General features: G+C 40.4%; 2 protein-coding genes across 2 annotated transcripts in view; one reads left to right on the top strand and one right to left on the bottom strand.

Annotated features, from left to right (window-relative positions):
* Positions 1 to 19,744, top strand: part of LOC135552422 (small conductance calcium-activated potassium channel protein 1-like) — a 40,141-nt gene that overhangs the window by 16,003 nt on the left and 4,394 nt on the right. The window contains exons 6-9 of the mRNA XM_064984018.1: positions 8,014 to 8,124; positions 8,364 to 8,491; positions 8,744 to 8,813; positions 8,949 to 9,173. Coding sequence (XP_064840090.1) covers positions 8,014 to 8,124; positions 8,364 to 8,491; positions 8,744 to 8,813; positions 8,949 to 9,173 — 534 coding nt within the window. The remainder of the gene's footprint in view (positions 1 to 8,013; positions 8,125 to 8,363; positions 8,492 to 8,743; positions 8,814 to 8,948; positions 9,174 to 19,744) is intronic.
* LOC135552421 (small ribosomal subunit protein eS27) lies at positions 11,924 to 18,999 on the bottom strand. The gene is made up of 4 exons (XM_064984017.1): positions 18,927 to 18,999; positions 18,077 to 18,185; positions 14,221 to 14,331; positions 11,924 to 12,811 (listed from the first exon to the last, which is right to left on the bottom strand). The coding sequence occupies exons 1-4, from the start codon at positions 18,930 to 18,932 to the stop codon at positions 12,783 to 12,785; spliced, it is 255 nt and encodes an 84-aa protein (XP_064840089.1). The 5' UTR covers positions 18,933 to 18,999; the 3' UTR covers positions 11,924 to 12,782.

Raw genomic sequence — 19,744 nt, 5'->3', positions numbered from 1 at the left:
TCCTTGTGGATTTGTTTAAGTTGATAAGGAAAATACAATCATGAGGATCCACTTTTATATACAATATACCAACGCACAGACAGGGCATTGTGCAAACAAAACAACCCTTGCAATGGAATTGCATGGGTCTATTACTGAACTTTTTGTTGAAAACAAGTATTTAAATGGGAAACATGGTTACAGACCCAACAACATTATATACTATCTCCTTGTCAAGAAAAGCACAAGCTAATTATAATACACAAAGTAAGCAAAACAATTAAATAATTCCAACATTGCCTAAAATGATGTAGGCAATAGGCCTATAACAATTGAGAGGTACAAACTATGGCATAAGGGAACGACGAGCAGATAAGAGGTAATCCGTAATTTAGACTGACATTAATAAGCGAACTAACATGGGCGTAGTCAATATAACTATTTGTTCAGCAGTTATGAAATGTGCAGTGACAGAATTCAGAACATGGGCCGTTCTTACAGTATTCTCCCTGTACACCAAGTCAGAACCGTAGGATAAATAAAGGGGCATGTACCGTAATTTCTGGACTATTAAGCGCACCTGAATATAAGCCGCACCCACTGAATTTTATTTATTTTTTTGTACATAAATAAGCCGCACATGTCTAAGCCGCAGGTGCCTACCGGTACATTGAAACAAATGAACTTTACAGAGCCTTTAAACAAAACATGGCTTGTAACAAAAATAAATAGGCTTTTAAACGAAACACGGCCTGTTACAAAAATTAATAGGCCTTTAAACGAAACACGGCTTGTAACAAAAAAATAAAAAAATAGCAGTAAACAGTAGCCTACCAAGAAAGTCATTGGTCACTATCTTCCTCCTCCTGTGCACTGAAACCACTGAAGTCATCTTCTTCGGTGTCGGAGTTGAATAGCCTCAGAATTGCTTCATCCGATGTTGGATCGTTGTCATTGTTGCTCTCGTCACTTTCATCCGGAGGCAAATTCCCCGCTGAGCTCATGCTGCCCTCTTCAACACGCAGCAGTCCAGCCTTTCAAAACCCGTTGATGATAGTGGATTTTTTGACAATGCTCCACGCTGTCAGGACCCACTGGCAGACTTGACCATAAGTTGCTCTTCGCATGCGGCCCGTTTTAGTGAAGGATTTCTCCCCACTTGTCATCCAAGCCTCCCACTGAACACAGAGCGCCACCTTAAATGCACGATTTACACTGATGTCGAGTGGCTGCAAATACTTTGTTGTTCCCCCAGGAATCACAGCTGGAATTGAGTTTGTCCTCTTGATGGCTTCTTTCACAGAATCTGTTATGTGGGCCCTCATGCTGTCCAACACGAGAAATGCCTTGTTCTTGTGAAAGAATCCTCCCGGTCGCTTGCCGTAACACTCCGTATGCCATTCATGCATTAGGCCTTCCGTCATCCATCCTTTCTTGTTGACTTTCACAACAATTCCTCTCTGGAATTTTTTTTTTGGCATCATCATGCGTTTAAAAATCAACATCGGTGGAAGATTTCTCCCGATGCCGTGCAGCTCAGAACACAGGTGAAGTGCGTTTTTTCATGCCCAGTTGTTTTCAGCGTGACGGATGATTCGCCTTTCCTGTTGACAGTCCAAGTGAGAGGCAGGTCAAACATCAGAGGAACCTCATCCATATTTATGATGATGTGCGGGCTGATGGAATGCTCCACTATCTTTGCATCAGTGAATTTGCGAAAGTTTGAAACTTTTTCCTCGTAGTCGGGAGGGAGCTGCTGACACAGACTCATCCGTACCCTGATGGACAGGCCTTTACGTCTCATAAATCTTAGACACCACGATGGTCCACCTCTAAAATCCTCAAACTTCATTGTGGTGGCGATTGTTTTGGCTTTCAGTCGGATCTGCACAGTTAAAACACCTCGGCCGTCTGCTCTCTGTGTGTTGACCTAGTTTTCAAGCTCATTTTCTAGTTCGGGCCATCTGCTTTTCTTCCCTCTGAAAGCTTTTGTGGTCTTTTTGCACTGAGTCCGTTCCTCACGCTGCTGTTTCCAACGTCTTACCATCGAATCATTAAGGCCAAGCTCCCGTGCAGCAGCTCTATTTTCTTTTCCAAAAGCCAGATCGATCGCCTTCAACTTGAAAGCTGCATCATATGCATTTCTCCGTGTCTTTGCCATGATGAGGGTGACAAAATGACTACTGTAATCAGAATGACGGGAAGTTTGAGCGCAGTCGATTTACGTCACATTATGTGACGGTGCTCAGTTTTTTGGCGGCACGAATCTTGTGAAAGCGGGAAAAATCCAGAAATTAGCCGCGTCATTGTATAAGCCGCGAGGTTCAAAGCGTGGGAAAAAAGTAGCGGCTTATAGTCCGGAAATTACGGTAAGCAGAAAAAGAAAGCTCTTACAATATTCGATGATGACATTTCTCTAAAACAGGCTATAGGCCACATGTGCACCACGAAGTCCGTTCTGAGGGGGAAAGGGACCAAATTATTAGGGTGAGGCACATGGACTACTAACAGCTTACTACACAACACACACTTAGTATTACTTTCTTAGCTACAGTATACATACAGTGGGGCAAAAAAAGTATTTAGTCAGCCACCAATTGTGCAAGTTCTCCCACTTAAAAATATGAGAGAGGCCTGTAATTTTCATCATAGGTACACTTCAACTATGACAGACAAAATGAGAAAAAAAATCCAGAAAATCACATTGTAGGATTTTTAATGAATTTATTTGCAAATTATGGTGGAAAATAAGTATTTGGTCACCTACAAACAAGCAAGATTTCTGGCTCTCACAGACCTGTAACTTCTTCTTTAAGAGGCTCCTCTGTCCTCCACTCGTTGCCTGTATTAATGGCACCTGTTTGAACTTGTTATCAGTATGAAAGACACCTGTCCACAACCTCAAACAGTCACACTCCAAACTCCACTATGGCCAAGACCAAAGAGCTGTCAAAGGACACCAGAAACAAAATTGTAGACCTGCAGCAGGCTGGGAAGACTGAATCTGCAATAGGTAAGCAGCTTGGTTTGAATAAATCAACTGTGGGAGCAATTATTAGGAAATGGAAGACATACAAGACCACTGATAATCTCCCTTGATCTGGGGCTCCACGCAAGATCTCACCTCATGGGGTCAAAATGATCACAAGAACGGTGAGCAAAAATCCCAGAACCACACGGGGGACCTAGTAAATGACCTGCAGAGAGCTGGGACCAAAGTAACAAAGCCTACCATCAGTAACACACTACGCCGCCAGGGACTCAAATCCTGCAGTGCCAGACGTGTCCCCCTGCTTATAAGCCAGTACATGTCCAGGCCCGTCTGAAGTTTGCTAGAGAGCATTTGGATGATCCAGAAGAAGATTTGGAGAATGTCATATGGTCAGATGAAACCAAAATATAACGTTTTGGTAAAAACTCAACTCGTGTTTGGAGGACAAAGAATGCTGAGTTGCATCCAAAGAACACCATACTTACTGTGAATCATGGGGGTGGAAACATCATGCTTTGGGGCTGTTTTTCTGCAAAGGGACCAGGACGACTGATCCGTGTAAAGGAAAGAATGAATGGGGCCATGTATCATGAGATTTTGAGTGAAAACCTCCTTCCATCAGCAAGGGCATTGAAGATTAAACGTGGCTAGGTCTTTCAGCATGACAATGATCCCAAACACACCGCCCAAACAACGAAGGAGTGACTTCGTAAGAAGCATTTCAAGATCGTGGAGTGGCCTAGCCAGTCTCCAGATCTCAACCCCATAGAAAATCTTTGGAGGGAGTTGAAAGTCCGTGTTGCCCAGCAACAGCCCCAAAACATGCTCGAGAGGAGATCTGCATGGAGCAATGGGCCAAAATACCAGCAACAGTGTGTGAAAACCTTGTGAAGACTTACAGAAAACGTTTGACCTCTGTCATTGCCAACATAGGGTATATAACAAAGTATTGAGATAAACTTTTGTTATTGACCAAATACTTATTTTCCACCATAATTTGCAAATAAATTGATAAAAAATCCTACAATGTGATTTCTTTTCTCATTTTGTCTGTCATAGTTGAAGTGTACCTGTGATGAAAATTACAGGCCTCTCTCATCTTTTTAAGTGGGACAACTTGCACAATTGGTGGCTGACTAAATACTTTTTTGCCCCACTGTATCTCTCTGGCATATTACATTGTTTATGCAGCAGCATACAAGACATTTTTGGACTCACCATTGTTGTGGTGTGCTCACTTTAACAGGAAGGTGGCACGGCAGTCCTTCTTGTGGGCAAATTTTGTCATCAAAATCTGTCATTCTCTGGATTTATGGTGCTTTCAAGACAACTGGGAACTCTGCAAAAAAACAAGGTTGAATCATGACGTCAGTGATCTTACTAGAAAGCGGCCCAAGTTCCAAAATTGGAATTCCGAGTTGGATGACCATTGAAAATGTATTTTCCCAGTCAGAGATAGTTTTTTCCCCGAGTCCCAGTTACCTTAAACCCACTAAGTCTGAGATTTCCCATTTCCTAGTTTCCAGTTGTTTTGATTGCGGTAGAAGTCATGCTGGATTGACAACATGGCCAATGGATTCAACCTTTTCCTTTTCTGGCCCATGGTGTTGCGTGTAAATGTTTATCATTTTAAGCTTGGAAAAGAGACATTTTCAGACATATGTTTTAAATCCTTAAACCCAGACTTGGACCACACACCCTCTCCACTGAATAACAGGCAGAGGAAGCAAAATAATGATTGTTGTGTAATGTTTATGTCCAATGGCAGTTCAGCATCGATACGTTTTATAATTTCTCTTCAAATGACAAGGATTTAAAAAGATTTACCAGGATTGTCAACGTGATTCATGATGATTGACATAATCAGTCCAAAGCTATGGTAGACATAACGTGATTTTGCATAATTTTATCTGTGGCCAACAACCTTTAGCGTGCTTGGATGGACACTTCTATGGCAGCACCCAAGGGGGCTTGAACTGCCAAGCTCTCCCTGTAGATTCTGCAGTGACGTAGTGTCCCCATGAGTTACCAAACACTGAACCAATCACAGTGCAACTAAAGAAGATTACCAACGCCTATGGTCTGTATTTTTCGCTGGCTGCCCCTCCACCACAGAAAGCCCTGAGCTAGGCTGAAAAACCTGCATTTTGGAACTGCCTTACTCAAGAAATCAAGTAAGAAACCATGTTTGTATGAGACTTTATTCACTCAATAAATTTGTTTTTACATTGTTTGCAAACTGACATGTGACACAAATTAATGCCAATATAACATGCAAAACATGCAACAAACCTATAGCTAAACAGGTGTACCCTGAATGACAGGTCTCACCTGGCCAAGTTGGTTGTTTGTTGATCATTGCTAGATGCCATTTTCAAGTCTTTTTAGTCAGACCTGTAATTAGGCCACTCAGGAACATTCAATGTCGTACTGGTATGCAACTCCAGTGTATATTTGGCCATGTGTTTTAGGTTATTGTCCTGCTGAAAGGTGCATTTGTCTCCCAGTGTCTGTTGGAAAGCAGACTGAATCAGGTTTTCCTCTAGGATTTTGCCTTTACTTAGCTCTATTCCGTTTCTTTTTATCCTAAAAAAAACTCCCTAGTCCTTGCCGATGACAACCATACCCATAACATGATACAGCCACCACCATGCTTGAAACATAACACTTTGGATTCAGGACATAAAGTTCATTTCTTTGCCACATATTTTGCTGTTTTACTTTAGTGCCTTATTGCAAACAGGATGCATGTTTTAGAATATTTTTTATTCTGTACAGGCTTCTTTCTTTTAATGCTGTCATTTAGGTTAGTGTTGTGGAGTAAGTACAATGTTGTTGCTCCATCCTCTGTAACTGTTTTAAAGTCACAATTGGCCTCATGGTGAAATCCCTAAGCGGTTTCCTTCCTCTCCGGCAATTGAGTTAGGAAGTATTTTTGTAGTGACTGGGTGTATTGATACACCATCAAAAGTTTATTTAATAATTTCACCATGCTCAAAGGGATATTTAATGTCTGCTTTTGTCTTTTTTACCCATCTACTAATAGGTGCCCTTCTTTGCGAAGCACTGGAAAACCTCCCTTGTCTTTGTGGTTGAATCTGTGTTTGAAATTCACTGCTTGACTCAGTGAGAGATGAGGTAGTCATTAAAACACTATGAGTACATTTTTACTCCTGAACTTATTTACGTTTGCCATAACAAAGTTGACTCAAGACATTAAAGCTTTTCATTTTGTATTACTTTTTAAACATTTCTAAAAACAGAATTCCACTTTGACATTATGGGGTATTGTGTGTAGGTTAGTGATACAAAATGTCAATTTATTTCATTTAAAATTCAGGCTGTAACAACAAAATGTGAGAAAAAAAATCAAGGGGTGTGAATACTTTCTGAAAGCACTGTAATTGTGGTCATTAGCACAGTCTTCTTTTCCAATGCAGCAGTTTTTATCTCAATATCAAATCATTTCTGTGTAACAATTAAGTACCTTACTGTGATTGTTTTCAATTAAAATGGTCAAAAATAGCTTTTTAGGGGAGGGGAAAACTGATAACTAGCTGTCATTGGCAGAGCGTTTTGGAACTCTTTTTGTGTTGGTCTATTAACTAATTCACCAGGCAGGCCAAAAGTCCATCCCACCAAAGCAGGCTAAAATTTCAGGCGGTCTTTTCAAACAGCTGTCATTAGTCTTTTTTATTTAATAACTAATTTTGACAGTAACCCTCCAAAAAGTTATTCATAAACCTTTTTAATTTCCATACGTACTAGGAGGAAGCTAATTGTTTGTTTCTTGGGCTTCAGGAATGTGACTGATAAAGTTCCTCAGGCCAGAAAAAGTATAAGGGGAACAAATTCCTTGGTCAAGGATACGACAGTGCCAATGCAATTAGGGGAGTTACTCTGATTCAAAAGTGCATATCAGACCGAGAGCCTAATGCTTCTTAGGTAGTTCTTTAAGAGTTCTAATTTAGAAGCGACAGTTACAGGGATGGTATAACAGCCTGATTGCCGTAACAACATTAGGGAAACTGGGCAGAAAGCAAGTGCTGATTCAAATACAGCAGTTCTGCAAAATCTTTCATTTAGCCTCTCATTCTCCTTAATTGCCGGCCTCAACACGTTAAGGAAAGAGAATAACTGTATAGGAAGCTCTGGGGACAGATCATCTGGATACTGGACAGCCAATAAATTGGTAGATACAAACAGATTATCGTCTTGAGTGGTTTTTGAGGGCTTGAACAAAATAAGTGTTTTGCGATTTTGTTTATACTGGTGAAACGGCGTTGAGTTGTGTGATTGCAATATCAACAGTCCCTTATCTCTGATATATCTTGGCGTGCCTCATTCAAGACTAAGTTTAAATTGTATGCAGGGCAATTTTTTCCTCATTGTTAGGCTATTTGATGTGTAATTCTTATAAAAAGTTTATAAATAGAAGCTAAATACAGTATATAGGTATAGCTATTACACTGCAGAATTAAACACTCCCTAGTAAACTAGTGTTTTGAAGGTGGACTGACTATTATTTGGCATTAAGACTGGTTTTACGCACAATAACTTTATCCAAGCTCGGAGAAAGCGCAAGGACTGCTTATGTCATGCAGGTTCAGGTAGCCTATACAGGACAGTAGGTGTATATTTTTTAAAAAGGAAAAAAATGAATTGGTAGCTGATTAGTATACTGTTGCATTGAAAATATATTGAATTTATAACTTGAATTACTGAATAAGTAATTCAATTATTGCCACCAGTCAGCAGTCTAACATTGTGAAATTATGACCAAATAGGCCGACCAATAAACATTTATCAATGAGCTAAAGCAATGCCCTGGCACCGCAGAAACCCTATCATCGATTCAATAGGCATGCAGCCGCATAGACCTTGCAGAGGTCCAGAGAAAATGTGTTACTCCAGTGAGGGCAGTATCATAATTTCACAGTATTATTCCAACCTCCTAATATGGAAATATATTTGACTGCACTGAGCCTTTAACCTTTGTTTATTTCTCTTTCACACACGTGCGCACAAACACACATACACAGGGGGCTGGTTGCACAGTGCTGGTGGTTGCTGTGGTTGCCAGGAAACTGGAGCTGACTAGGGCAGAGAAACATGTCCACAACTTCATGATGGACTCCCACTTTACAAAAGGGGTATAACTCACCTGATTTAACACATGAATGTATTCAATAGTGGTCTTTGGAACCCTGACTTAACATGTGATGTGAGATACAGTCAATGGTGGCCTGTAGTTGTATGAATCATGGCACCCTGTTCCCTATATAACAGTGCACCGATCTAAAGTAATACACTACGTAGGGAATATGGAGCCATTTGGGACACATCCATAGAAAACTGAGTGTTGGACGAGGAAACAATTGTCCTCTTCCAGATAAAAATTGCTGCAGCAAATGTACTGAGAGAGACTTGGATGATCTACAAACACACCAAGCTTGCCAGGAAGAGAGACCACTGCAGAGTACGCATGCACCAGAGGAAGCTGCTACTCGCCATCCACCAGTAAGGCACCAATCAGAACACACTGCCCCAAGTAACCCACCAATCAGCTTAGTTATTCCCCTGAGATATCGATACGGTCACACATTACATCACATGCCCAGGTGTTACAACTCTAGAACTTGTGAAACCCCAACTGTAATATAGAACAACTGTAATATAGAAATGGTCATTCTCTGGTCATCATGAATTATATTTTCAATTTGTTGTACCTGTCCTGTGATTATTTCTGAATGTTAAATATCTTCTCCCCAGGCTGCGTGATGTGAAGATGGAGAGGAGGAAGTTGGCTGACCAGGCCAACATGCTTGTGGATCTCTGCAAGGTGGGACAGGCAGTCACCCCATAGGTTCACCCGCTACTGTTGCAACCAATATTCTAGAGAAAGTAGCAATCAACTTTCTAAATGTTCTCATTGTCCCCTCATTCTTGGACCACTCTGCACCTCTTTCCCATGTAGATGCAGAATCTAATGTATGACATGCTGTCCGAGGTGAGTGGATTACGAGGGGACCTGGAAACACACATAAACAGTCTGCAGCAGAATGTGGAGGAGCTGAGAGAAGGCTTCAGGACCCTGATACCCCTCCTCTCCAGCACCCTCTCCACACAGAACTCTTCCATCCGCCACCTGCTAAGGGAGAGGGAAGAGCAGGCAGACACGGAGAATGGGAGGGCAGGATAGGTAAGATAGCAAGAAAATGGCAGGTATGAGTTGTGCATCATCACGGGAAGAGGTAGAGTGATGAGGAACAGTTGGGATCAGGATAATTATGGGATTTAGGTCAGGCTAGAATGAAATTAGATTAATTTTAGGCAGGAAATAAGGCTACATCAGGGATGCAAACTGGTGAGGGCCCAAAATGGTAACACTTTTTTTGCACTGAAACATGTAATAAAAATAATAAAAAGTTAAAATGCAGGTTCTAACTAATTAAACAAAGAATATGATCTAAATGATCAGTCTATGTGTGTAAAATAGTGGTTAATGTGAACCTAACAACTAAACAAATGTTATTTGTTGCCTAGACTTTACTGCAAATTACACTTGAGAAAAACAACACACTAATATTGCAGTTAGCCATGAAAGCCTTTATAACAGAACGCTTGTGACCACAAACACACATCTAAATATTTCACTTGGGGGAAAAAACATTTATGTAGAAATAGAATGAAACAAACAGGCACAGGGCTACATGTGTGCAAAAATAACGTTCACTTAGTAAAACATGTAATAATCCCCCCTCACACACACCTTACTATCAAAACATCAAAAGCAATATATTTGGGCTACACTGCATTGTACACGTTCTGCCTGTGGACATTTCTTCTACAATGTCCCAGTAGAGCATGATACCCTTTGTTGGCGTAACTGATCTTTCAGGCAGAGTACACCTGGCATAACCCTTTTTATCAACTGTAAAAAGTGAGAAAGAGGGAAAGTGTGTGGTGTTTCTTTCACCTTTATAGTGGCTTCCAGCTTAAGCCAGGCCCAGCTCCAGCTACACTTGTTTAACAAGCAACGTCTCATTTTCACCTAATTCTCTTATTCTGAAAAGTAATCACATACTGTAAAGAGAAAACATTAGTTCACAGGTCACTTTAGTAGTTAGCTAGTTAACGTGTCACACAGATTGTCGGGGTCCAGTAAGCAACTAACACGTTATAACTTGAGGAACGGCAAGCAGTCGTATGTTACCAGTTAATATTATAGCGAATTGGTTTGGTTACTAACGTTAGCTCATCTGATGTAACGTTAGCTATTTTCACACCATGAAGCTAGCAAGATACTTATCAATGTTAACAATATTTGTTCCACCACACTCTCTCCTTCACCTCAAACTTTCCAAATACCAGTTGTTTTCGGTTACAGCTCATGAAGTATGCTTCATCACAGTCTCACCTACCTCTTAGCTATCGTTCAGGGGACGGGCTGTTGAAAGTTAACTGCCTTTCCACTCTCCCGCGGATGTTGTAACTAGCCAATCTCTTCAGTCGCGTGCTGCATTGTTATGTGAACGCTTGGTTGAGCCTTAGAGACAGACATTGTGGTCAGGTTTCTCACCTACCTCTTGTCTATCGTTCAGGGAACGGGCTGTTGTAAATTAACTGACTTTCAACTCTCCCGCGGTCTTTCCAGAGCGCGCTGATGCTGTAACTAGCCAATCTCTTCAGTCGCGTGCTGCATGTTGAACGCTTGGCTGAGCCTTGGATACACAGTATTGCTCCAAACGCGCATCACTAGTTCGCTTACAACCAGTAGTCATCCAAAGCTCCCCCAACCGCCCAAACTTTTCATCGGATCTACACGAACCACGTAGGTCACCTATTTTTGATTCAAAACGGCGAATTTCGCCAAAAGGTGACTCGTTTGCATCCCTGGGATACACACCATTTTATGGGTGTAAAATGGAACATTTTTATGCAATTTCATAAGAGTAACTAAATAAAGCAATACATGGATGGAATTTAATTGTAGAATGGATATTTCACCCATTTTGGAAATCTTTCAACAAAAAAACTACTCTTGATTACAACATTATCCGAATAACAATTCAAGTGTATATTGTTTTGCTAGCCAGCATGTGCACGGAGTGTCTACTAATAACTTGTAAATATATTTCCCAGAGCTTCATTATTGTAATTATGAAAAATGTATTCAGTTGTAATTTCACAGTAAGTGAAAGGTAAGTTTCCGTATTATCTCCAAATATCTGCTTTTTACTGAAAATTGTATAATTATTTCTAACGTTACTGTAAATCCAGTTATATGCACTTTGTCAGACAAGTCTTATTTTGGTGTCAAATTGTTCAACTTAAAGGGCAATTCCACCAGTTTTCAAACTCTCCAGCACCAAACCAGTGTCCACGTGTAAAAACAGCGCATGTCGTCTTTAGAAAAACGGGGCAAGATAGATGCCGCGTTCAAAAGAACTGGGAAATCAGAGGGGGTCATTTTGAACGGTCAGCCAACTCAGAATTCCAAGTCGGAAACTCTGGCATCTTTCTAAAGCTCAAACACGTCATGTTGTCTTACACCTTAAGTACAAAGTTATTTTCAAAACATTGCAATGAGTTTCTAGCCCAAGGGAGGGTGTTTTCTTGCTCCCCACAAATCTGTTGGAAAATCAGTTATTAAAATGGCTTAACGTTTGATTTCATCAGGTAGAACTTGGCATTTATTTCTACAAAACTTAGAAAGGTGCCATTGACACTTGTGCTAGATAATGAAAAGTGGTGGAGCTTCCATTTAAGTAGCCCATGACAAATTGTTAGTTGATATTTTCTTTAAATTCACTCACCAAATTGTAACTGGCTATGAAACATATGCAAATAGCCCAACTGGGTAATTATCACAAAACTAACATTTGACACCAAAAATGTAAAAAAAAGTGTAATTTCACAAAATTGTCATTGATCACTGAGATTAGGATCTGTACTTGCCCATTTCCTTTATAAGATTATGCAGTTGACAATCTCCACAACATTCTCATTACCGCAACAGTTTGTCCAATAAAAGTAAACAAATCCATTTCCGATAGAACATTGTTCCCCCTGTGAAAAGGCCAGAATTAAACTGAAAATACAAATATCGAAATTTAAATTACACAATAAAATTCACATCTCTTTCCCAATTGGAGCTTTTCTTGCCGTGTCGGTATTGAGAAGGCCAAATTGGTTAAAGGGATTGTTTGAGAATAAGAACCTCATTCTGAAGGCGTTCAAGCAAATACATGTACTTGTGCTCATCTAAGGACTACTCCTCTTGATCATGCATCATATGTGAATAAACACTTAACTGATTTTAAACTTCCTGTAAAAACTCCAAAGTGAGATGCATGTTGACAGACATATTATCGTTTAATGTATACTTATATTTGATCGTTTTGTTATTTATGGACAAACTACAGCAGTTTTATTCAAAGAAATTACGTTTTTCTAAAGTAAAATTATATTAAATGACGAGAAGTTAATCCGGAAAAGGTAATGAAAACTGAAAATGTACAAAATTCAGGTGAGAACGTACAATTGGCAAATATTGAAAAGGAAACAAAAAAGTACAAACCACCCATTCTTTAGCCAAAACAATTGTATTAAAAAAGATTGGTTGAAGAGTTCAGTTACTGCAACAAAGTGGACTATCACATTGAATGAGTAATCCCATCTGGTGTCCAGGCGTCATGAGCACTTCTGGATCAATCTTTCTTGGGTGCTGTATCGAGGCTGGAGTTGCTGAAATCAACATGTCCAACCCCTCTTCTCTTACATTTTTACGGGGGCATCAGAAGTACAACTAATGCTGCTTCCTCCTGAATGAGCACCCTGAAGGAAAGACAAAATGACAGAGTCAGGCCACTAAGAATCTGAGGAGAGTTGCGGGGAGCAATGTGAAACCAAATGAACATTTATAGAACCTAGTGCTAAACTGTCAGATTGAATGGCACTAAAGCTTTTACTGCCAAAACAATCATTTCAAATCTTTTAAGTCTATAGTAGGGTTACGCAATGTTTGAATGGAATAGTTCGACATGATTGTGTTCAGGTGCTGGGCCTCACGAGTGGGGCAGCGGTCTGAGGAGTCACTACAGACCCGGGTTCGATCCCAGGCTGTGTCACAGCCAGCCGTGACCAGAGACCCACGAGGAGGCGCACAATTGGCCCAGCGTCATCCGGGTTAGGGGAGGGTTGGTGCGGTTGGCTTCCGGGTTAAGCGAGCAGTGTGTCAAGAAGCAATGCGGCTTGGCAGGGTCGTGTTTCGGAGGACGCATGGCTCTCAACTGTCGCCTCTCCAGAGTCCGTGAAGTTGCAGTGATGGGACAAAACTGTAACTACCAATTGGATATGACGAAATAAAGGGGGTATTAAAGTTTAATTTTTTTTTATCTAATATACATTTAAATGATCGCGTTAAAGTGCTTTTGAAGTCAGAAAAATTCTTCAACCAATACGATTCAAGCTAGCTAACATTGCTAATAATACACTTAGCTAGCTTGCTTAACATTGACAATGTTCAAACTAGCTACATTATCCACATTAATACGTTTGTAAAAAACGACTTTGTTGTTATCTTTTGGTTGAAAGGGTGCGAGGTCAGGGATTAAACGTCACAACTCAGGTAACATTTTCTCTGTTCCCCACTTGTAATAACGACTTGGAGGACCACTCAAGTGAAACTTTCCAGTCGGAACTCGAACTTCCAATAACTCTGATTGCACACGAAGGCCCTTAACTACATAAAAAAATAGACATTGCTGCTGTACCTAAAACTGCTGGAGACACCCCTCCAACCCCCAAAGACATTCAATTATTTGAGACTGGGGCACACACTAGTGATGTGCGGGTTTACCAAATCCGCAGTTATATATGGGGGGAGGGCAGGTTAAGGTCATGAAATAGTGTGTGGATGAAAGGCAGATGGGTGGCGGGTGGGTTGAATGAAGTGAAAACAATGCAGTAAAATCCATAAATGTATAATTCTGAGATTAATATCTATAGGCAGATACCTTGAGTTTTTTCCCAATATTTTTTAACTGGCATTAGTGCATAAGCCTAAACCCACCGAAGCAAAAAAAGGACAAAAGGGAACCAACTGTAGAGCGCGTTTTCTATATCTGCAGGTTAGGGTTGTATGCGGCCTTCAGATTTTCTAACAGATCGGGCAGTTACAGACAGGTTATTAGCAATTGCTAGTGGGTGCAGGTGAACCCACACAAAATGATGAGACTACTGACCCTCTGTGAGACGTGCTTTGCCTCCAGTGGGCTGACACAGAACTGTGGAGCAACCCACACACAGCACAACAGTCTGGGCGTGGCTGAACACCGTTGTGATCTTGTAGCATCCTGAGGGAAACAAAAATACAATCATTAAGACACCAGGGCTCTAGACGAGTGCTGTGGTGGTCACAATCAGCCGCTGGTGATTGTCAAGCAAATAACTATCGTCTCATGGTAATTGACCGTTAATTAACCTCTTGAAACTCTGGGGGCGCTATTTCATTTTTGGATGAAAAAAGTTCCCGTTTTAAACAAGATATTTTGTCACAAAAAGATGCTCGACTATGCATATAATTGATAGCTTTGGAAAGAAAACACTCAGAATTTTCCAGAACTGCAAAGATATTGTCTGTGGGTGCCCTAGAACGGGAGCTACAGGCAAAACCAAGATGAAACGGCAACCAGGAAATCAGCAGGATTTTTGCGAGAGGAATGAGCCTGCCCTATCTATCGTTTCCCCAAGGTGTCTGCAGCATTGTGACGTATTTGTAGGCATATCATTGGAAGATTGACCATAAGAGACTACATTTTCCAGGTGTCCGCCCGGTGTCCTCCGTCGAAATTGGTGCGTCATTTTCAGCTGCTGGTATTTTTCCATGCGATTCTGAGGGGAAAGCAGGCTTCCACGAACTGCATATCAATGAAGAGATATGTGAAAAAACACCTTGAGGATTGATTCCAAACAACGTTTGCCATGTTTCGGTCGATATTATGGAGTTAATTCGGAAAAAGTTTGACGTTTTGGTGACTGAATTTTCGGTTCGTTTCGGTAGCCAAATGTGATGTACAAAACGGAGCGATTTTTCCTACACAAAGATTCTTTCAGGAAAAACTGAACATTTGCTATGTAACTGAGAGTCTCCTTATTGAAAACATCCGAAGCTCTTCAAAGGTAAATGATTTTATTTATTTGGTTATCTGGTTTTTGTGAAAATGTTGCGTGCTAAATGCTACGCAAAATGCTAAGCTAGCTTGCAATACTCTTACACAAATGCTTGATTTGCTATGGTTCAAAAGCATATTTTGAAAATCTGAGATGACAGTGTTGTTAAGAAAAGGCTAAGCTTGAGAGCTAGCACATTCATTTCATTTGCGATTTTCATAAATAGTTAACGTTACGTTATGCTAATGAGCTTGAGGCTATAACTGGATACAGGTTTTTTTCATAGCCAAACGTGAACAAAACTGAGCGATTTGTCCTACACAAATAATATTTTTTTGAAAAACTGAACATTTGCTATCTAACAGAGTCTCCTCATTGAAAACATCTGAAGTTCTTCAAAGGTAAATGATTTTATTTGAATGATTTTCTTGTTTTTGTGAAAATGTTGCTGGCTGAATTCTAGGCTTATAGCTATGTTAGCTATCAATACTCTTACACAAATGCTTGTTTAGCTATGGTTGAAAAGCATATTTTGAAAATCTGAGATGACAGTGTTGTTAACAAAAGTCTAAGCTTGAGAGCAAATATATTTATTTCATTTCATTTGCGATTTTCATGAATAGTTAACGTTGCGTTATGCTAATGAGCTTGAGGCTATAAATAGAATCCCGAATCCGGGATTGCGCGACGCAAGAAGTTAACAAACATTTAGAAACTCCTGGCTTCCACACGCAGCGTACAAGCCACTGATGTAGACCTTTGGAACATATTCATGTTAAGAAGTCTAATAAATCCTTGTAATATTGCCTACACCTTCACAAATCCATTATTTTAGATAGGTCTCAAGAAACATGAAAAGTAGTCAATTTCAAATGAACAGAATAGCATACTCCGAGTTGTCCTTGTGTTTGGTCCTAATCTGGCTATGCCATATGGCTGTGGGCTACACTATTTGTTTAGAATTCTGTGGCATTTTATGCATATTTTCTCCAAAAGATGTGAGGGAGCGCATACATGAGGCTATTCTGTGTTGAGCAGTTAAAGAAATAAGTACTCCTACAGTGCATTCGGAAAGTATTCAGACCCCTTAACCTTTTAATTTAAAAAAAAGTTAAGAGCCTTATTCTAAAATTGATTAAATAAACATTTTCCGTCATCAATCTACACACAATATCCCATAATGACAAAGCAAAAACAGGTTTAGACATTTTTGCAAATGTATTAAATAAAAATACCTTATTTACAAAAGTATTCAGACCCTTTGCTATGAGATTCGAAAGGTGCTTCCCATTTCCATTGATCATCCTTGAAATTTTTCTACAACTTGGGAGTCCACCTGTGGTAAATTCAATTGATTGGACATGATTTGGAAAGGCACACATCTGTCTATGTAAGGTCCCACAGTTGACAGTGCACGTCAGAGCAAAAACCAAGCTATGAGGACGAAGGAATTGTCCGTAGAGCTCCAAGACAGGATTGTTGAGGTACAGATCTGCGGAAGGGTACCAAAAATGTTCTGCCGCATTTAAGATCTCCAACACAGTGATCTCCATCATTCTCAAAATGGAAGTTTGGAACAACCAAGACTCGTCCTCGAGCTGGCCGCCAGGCCAAACTGAGCAATCCGGGGAGGAAGGCCTTGGCCACTCCTCAGTAAAAAGGCACAACAGCCCACTTGGAGTTTGCCAAGAGGCACCTAAAGGACTGACCATGAGAATAAGATTCTCTGATTGAACTCTTTGGTCTGAATGCCAAGCTTCACGTCTGGAGGAAACCTAGCACCATCCCTACGGTGAAGCATGGTGGTGACAGCATCATGCTGTGGGGAGTCGGCCTCTTCAGACTTAAATAGCCATCACTAGCACCTTAGGGGCTGCTGCCCTATAGACTTGAAATCACTGGCCACTTTAATAATGGAACACATTTTGCATCTCATATGTATATACTGTATTCTATTCGAATCTATGCCACTCCGACATCATCCAAATATTTATATATTCTTAATTCCATTCCTTTAGAAGTGTGTATTGTTGTGAAATTGTTAGATACTACTGCACTGTTGGAGCTAAAAACACAAGCATTTCACTACATCCGCAATAACATCTGCTAAACATGTGTATGTAACCAATCAAATTTGATCATCATAAGGCCTACTTTGCAGTCAACATTTAATTGGGAAGGTTTTTTTGCAAAAGCCTTTACAAAATGTTCAAGCAGCGCATGACAATTGTACTTCGCATAGATTAAACCAAGACTAGACCAAACTTTTTGGAATACTTGGTCTGCATACCCATTGTTGATTGAATAAATCTTGATATATATTTAAAAGCTAACTAAACAAAAAACTAACGTGATAAATTTTTCCCCTGGCACCCTAGCGACCAATTCAAAATTGATTTGTCGCACTGCCAAGTCAAAGTGTCGCAAATGCCAGTGTTCTGGTCGCAGTTGAGTCCTGCACACATGTAGTACAATTACATGCCACACTGCATCATTGGGGCGGCAGCGTAGCCTAGTGGTTAGAGCGTTGGACTAGTAACCGGAAGGTTGCAAGTTCAAACCCCTGAGCTGACAGGGCGTTCTGCCCCTGAACAGGCAGTTAACCCACTGTTCCTAGGCAGTCATTGGAAATAAGAATTTGTTCTTAACTGACTTACCTAGTTAAATAAAGGTAAATAAAATCTGAGACCAGTGTCATTAGTGCTTGTGGTGTATTCACTAGAGCACACAGTAGCAAGGACCAAAGGACCAAAAACAGGGTTATCTTAATGGACAAATACTGCCAGGTCCCTCCTCATTTCAGCAAATATGCTTTGCAATAAATACACAGTCATATAAAGTACTGAACTCAATTATGCCACTGAATTCAGAACAGATACGGTGGCTGATTCAAACGCATAAATGCCAATGGAGGAAACAGGGACCTACCTGGGCACTTAACATCCATGAAGTAGGAGTTTGGGCTCTGGACAAGACGCTTCTTCTTGTGGCTCCTCTTCTCCTCCTCAGGGGATGGGTGCAACAAGTCTTTTGCGAGCTGCAGGATAGAGTGGACAAGCAAGACTGCTTAGAAAATTACATTTAGTTTGAGTAGATAAGCAATTGTCACTTGTCAGCAGTTGTCCTACAAGTGACAATAAGGCAGTGCATTTAACATTTGTCAATTAATTGACAACCTAATCCAGAGTAAACTATGAATGATATCGACATGCAGTCAGATAGGTACAATACATGCGATAGTTTCGCTCAGTCAGATGAGTTGCACACGAACTAGAAAATGTCATTAGAACAGGGACCTTCCTGCGAGGATATTTCCCAGGAATTGCAATGAATTTGCGATCTAAAACCTCTCATACTGCCTAGATGTCTTTTACTGGATTAGATATCGTCAACGTTGACCAACGGTCTTCCCTTTCCTTACGCGAGGAAATAAAATACATGTCACCTGTTTTGTGCTATACCTGCACTACACTTTCTACGAGATCATTCAATAGTGGATGCAATTGCACGTATATTCAGCCATATGGTAGCTAGTGTTTCATTCTCAGGTTACTCATCTCCATGTTTGCGATATGTACGCCGCCATCTTGTATCACACTGCGCTACTAATCAGCGCGTATATGGAATATTATAATACCTCAACACTGACTGGAACGACAGAGCTCAAACACACAACAGTCAAAACACGAATTAATTATGAATTGACTGACTCCAAGATTGTCACCCAAAGCCCCATGTTAACGATAAAAGTGTGATTATGTCAGGCTCGGTTACTCACTGGCATGTTTGCGAAGAAATAGCCGTTGCCTGAAAGAAGGCATGATCGGAAACAAGGGGTTTCTATTGACGCTACTTTGGTGCACGGGCAGGAAGTGAGTGAATTGAATGAGGTTGGTGGACATATTTGTAAGGTCAAAACTAATTTATTGATAGATTTAACAAGTTTTCAATTAAGGTAGATATTAAGCCACCAGGTGTATTTTATTGATCTCTTATTGATCTCTCTCGAAATGTCATATCCCCAGCCCCATGGATGACAGAATACGTCACAGTCCATAGGCCTACCCTACATAACATTCAAAATAATGATCACAATGAGTGATTGTACCACTGACTGTTCACATACCTAAATATGAACATAGATTTGCTATTTTACTACTAAATCAATGTTCCTTACTGTAAAACATATTACAGCATCCCTGCTGTAAATGTACAGGGATGCTGTAATATTTTACAGTAAGGAAAATAGTACTGTAAATTATATTACAGCATCTCAGGTGTAAAGAAAAATATCACTATTAAGCTGGCAGCTCTGGTGCCAGTAGAATGCTGTACATTTACAGGGGAAAGTTCTACAGTGTAGGATTGAAGTCTGCGTCTACGAAAGCTAGACAGGCTAGAGAGAGCATCCAGAAGAGAAAAGTCAGCGCAGCATAGGGTGTTCCTAATGGGGGTCCGTAACTATCCTCAGTTCTGATTCGTCATCTCTTCTCACCCCTAGGATAAGCATACAAAAATACAAAATAGAATGAGAGAGAGCACCAGGACTGTTACTCTGTGGGTAAAAAGACAGGTGACTAGAGGACCTTTTTAGCT

Source organism: Oncorhynchus masou, chromosome 13 (genome assembly GCF_036934945.1).
Source record: "Oncorhynchus masou masou isolate Uvic2021 chromosome 13, UVic_Omas_1.1, whole genome shotgun sequence".
In the NCBI taxonomy this organism is placed as follows: domain Eukaryota; kingdom Metazoa; phylum Chordata; class Actinopteri; order Salmoniformes; family Salmonidae; genus Oncorhynchus; species Oncorhynchus masou.
The sequence above is the reverse complement of the archived record's forward strand: the minus strand, read 5'-3'. Positions and strand labels throughout refer to the sequence as shown.

What these genes read in the sequence shown, in the direction of transcription:
- LOC135552421 (XM_064984017.1), bottom strand. An exon ending in CATGGATGTTAAGTGCCCAG is followed by an intron (nt 14,332 to 18,076) that starts GTAGGTCCCTGT and finishes TGTTTCCCTCAG; the next exon opens with GATGCTACAAGATCACAACG. An exon ending in CAAAGCACGTCTCACAGAGG is followed by an intron (nt 12,812 to 14,220) that starts GTCAGTAGTCTC and finishes TCTTTCCTTCAG; the next exon opens with GGTGCTCATTCAGGAGGAAG.